Source organism: Nicotiana tabacum, chromosome 8, assembly GCF_000715075.1.
Source record: "Nicotiana tabacum cultivar K326 chromosome 8, ASM71507v2, whole genome shotgun sequence".
NCBI classification, from domain to species: Eukaryota; Viridiplantae; Streptophyta; class Magnoliopsida; order Solanales; family Solanaceae; genus Nicotiana; species Nicotiana tabacum.
In genome coordinates, this window is record NC_134087.1 from 179,399,897 (window position 1) to 179,401,733 (window position 1,837).

The 1,837-nt window shown below is 40.0% G+C and overlaps 1 protein-coding gene across 1 annotated transcript; it reads right to left on the reverse strand.

Annotated features, from left to right (window-relative positions):
* Positions 1 to 223: 223 nt before the first annotated feature.
* Positions 224 to 1,453, reverse strand: LOC142163426 (uncharacterized). Its single transcript, XM_075220711.1, has 2 exons — positions 549 to 1,453; positions 224 to 392 (listed from the first exon to the last, which is right to left on the reverse strand). Exons 1-2 carry the CDS (start codon positions 1,451 to 1,453, stop codon positions 224 to 226), a joined length of 1,074 nt encoding a protein of 357 aa, XP_075076812.1.
* Positions 1,454 to 1,837: the final 384 nt, after the last annotated feature.

Below are 1,837 nucleotides of genomic sequence, written 5' to 3' on the forward strand. Positions count from 1 at the left end.
TCTCTTCTTCTTTCTCCCATTAAGCCTAGCCTTTTTGCAACACCACCTCCTCCAACTCAGTTATCCCATCCGAATCACTATAATTCACATCAGGACTTTGCTCTATCCTTGTCAGTTCTACCGCAGTAATCGTGCACAAGTCCTCATAATGCTTAGGGAGCTTAAGTGCCTTGTACACATTAAAAATGATTTCCTCATTGCCAATTCTCGTCTTCAATTTCCCTTATCTAACATCAATAAGCGCTCCACTAGTAGCTAAGAATGGTTGCCACAAAATAATAGGTACTTCCTCATCCTCCTCGTAATCAAGAACAATAAAATCAGCAGGAAGAATAAACTTTCCCACTAGAACTAACACAACCTCAATAATTCCTTCTGGCATAACTAGTGACCTATCAACCAACTACAAAATGATTGTAGTAGGTCTAAGAACCCCCAATCCGAGTTGCTTGAACAAAGAGGATGGCATCAAATTTATACTAGCCCCTAAATCACATAAGGCTCTATTAACTTCTTGTTTTCCAGGAGACAGAAGAATTGTGAAACACCTAGGATCATTCAACATAGGAGGGAGTTTACTTTGAACTCTAGCACTACACTCTTCAGTAAGTGCAACTGTTTCAAACTTCGTATCTCTTTGTTTGTTTGCCACAATATCTCTAAGATACCTTGAATACTTAGGCACTTCCTGCAAAGTTTCCATCAAAGTCAAATTCATACGCACTTGACTCAAAATATCTAAGAATTTCTTGTACATAGCATCATCTTTTTTCTTTTGCAATCTTTGTGGAAGCGGAGGTGGTGACATTGTCACAATTTCTGGCTTTTCTTTCTTATTCTCCTTAACGGGCTTAGGAACTAATTCTCCTTTAGGTGTAGCTGTATACTTCTTTTTCTCTGGATCTTCTTCTAATTCTCTTCCATTTCTCAAGGTAACCACATTAACTTGAGCCTTAGGATTAGGTTCAATATCACTCGGGAGAGCTCCAACATGTCTAGTATTCTGATTGTTAGCCATTTGCCTAAACTGCCTCTCTAGATTTCTGAACTCTGTGCGCAATTGTTGATTCTCAGCCATAACTTTCTGATTGTCTATCAACAACTTTTTCATCATATCGATCAAACTTTCCTCTGCTTGCTGTCGAGGTTGAGGTGGTTGATTGTAATTCGCTTGAGGCCTGATATTCTGATTTCCACCCCAAGAGAAGTTAGGATGATTCCTCCAGTTTGGATTGTATGTGTTACCATATTGAGCATGTTGATTCATCCGCCTTCTAGCTTGTTGCCCCACGTAGTAAATTGATTCAGGATTCACGGGACATATGTCACTTGTGTGACCTTCACCACATAACTCGCAGCAAGTAGACATCTGTTGCACATGTTGCATCTGTTGTTCATGGTGCATTGTTATTTTATTCAAATGATTATCTAATCTAGCTATTTCTGCCCTCATTGCTTAGAAGTCATCAAGCTCGATCACCCCCGTTTCCTTTTGTTTAAGTGCTCTTTGTGGTTCCTATCTCCTTGACAATTATTATCATTAGCAATGAAATGTTTTAGCAGGATCTGGATCTCCCTATACGGTCTTGCCATATAGCTACCCCCACATGCTGAGTCAAGATTCATCTTTGATGCCTCGTCCAACCCATCAACGAAAGTGTGACCCAACAGCTTATTAGTCTGACAATGATGTGGGCAGTCTCTGAGTAGCTTCTTGTACCTTTCCCAAGCTTGTCGGAGAGTCTCACCATCTCGTTGTTGAAACCCGGAATCTGGCTCCTCTGTGACTTTGTCTTCTTTGTGGGAAAAACTTAATTATGAATTTCCTTGAAAGATT

Excerpts from the sequence above, each read along its gene's own strand:
- LOC142163426 (XM_075220711.1), bottom strand. The coding sequence starts at position 1,453 with ATGAGGGCAGAAATAGCTAGATTAGATAATCATTTGAATAAAATAACA. Across the intron at positions 393-548 it reads CCTATGTTGAATGATCCTAG|GTCACTAGTTATGCCAGAAG; the intron begins GTGTTTCACAAT and ends GTTGGTTGATAG.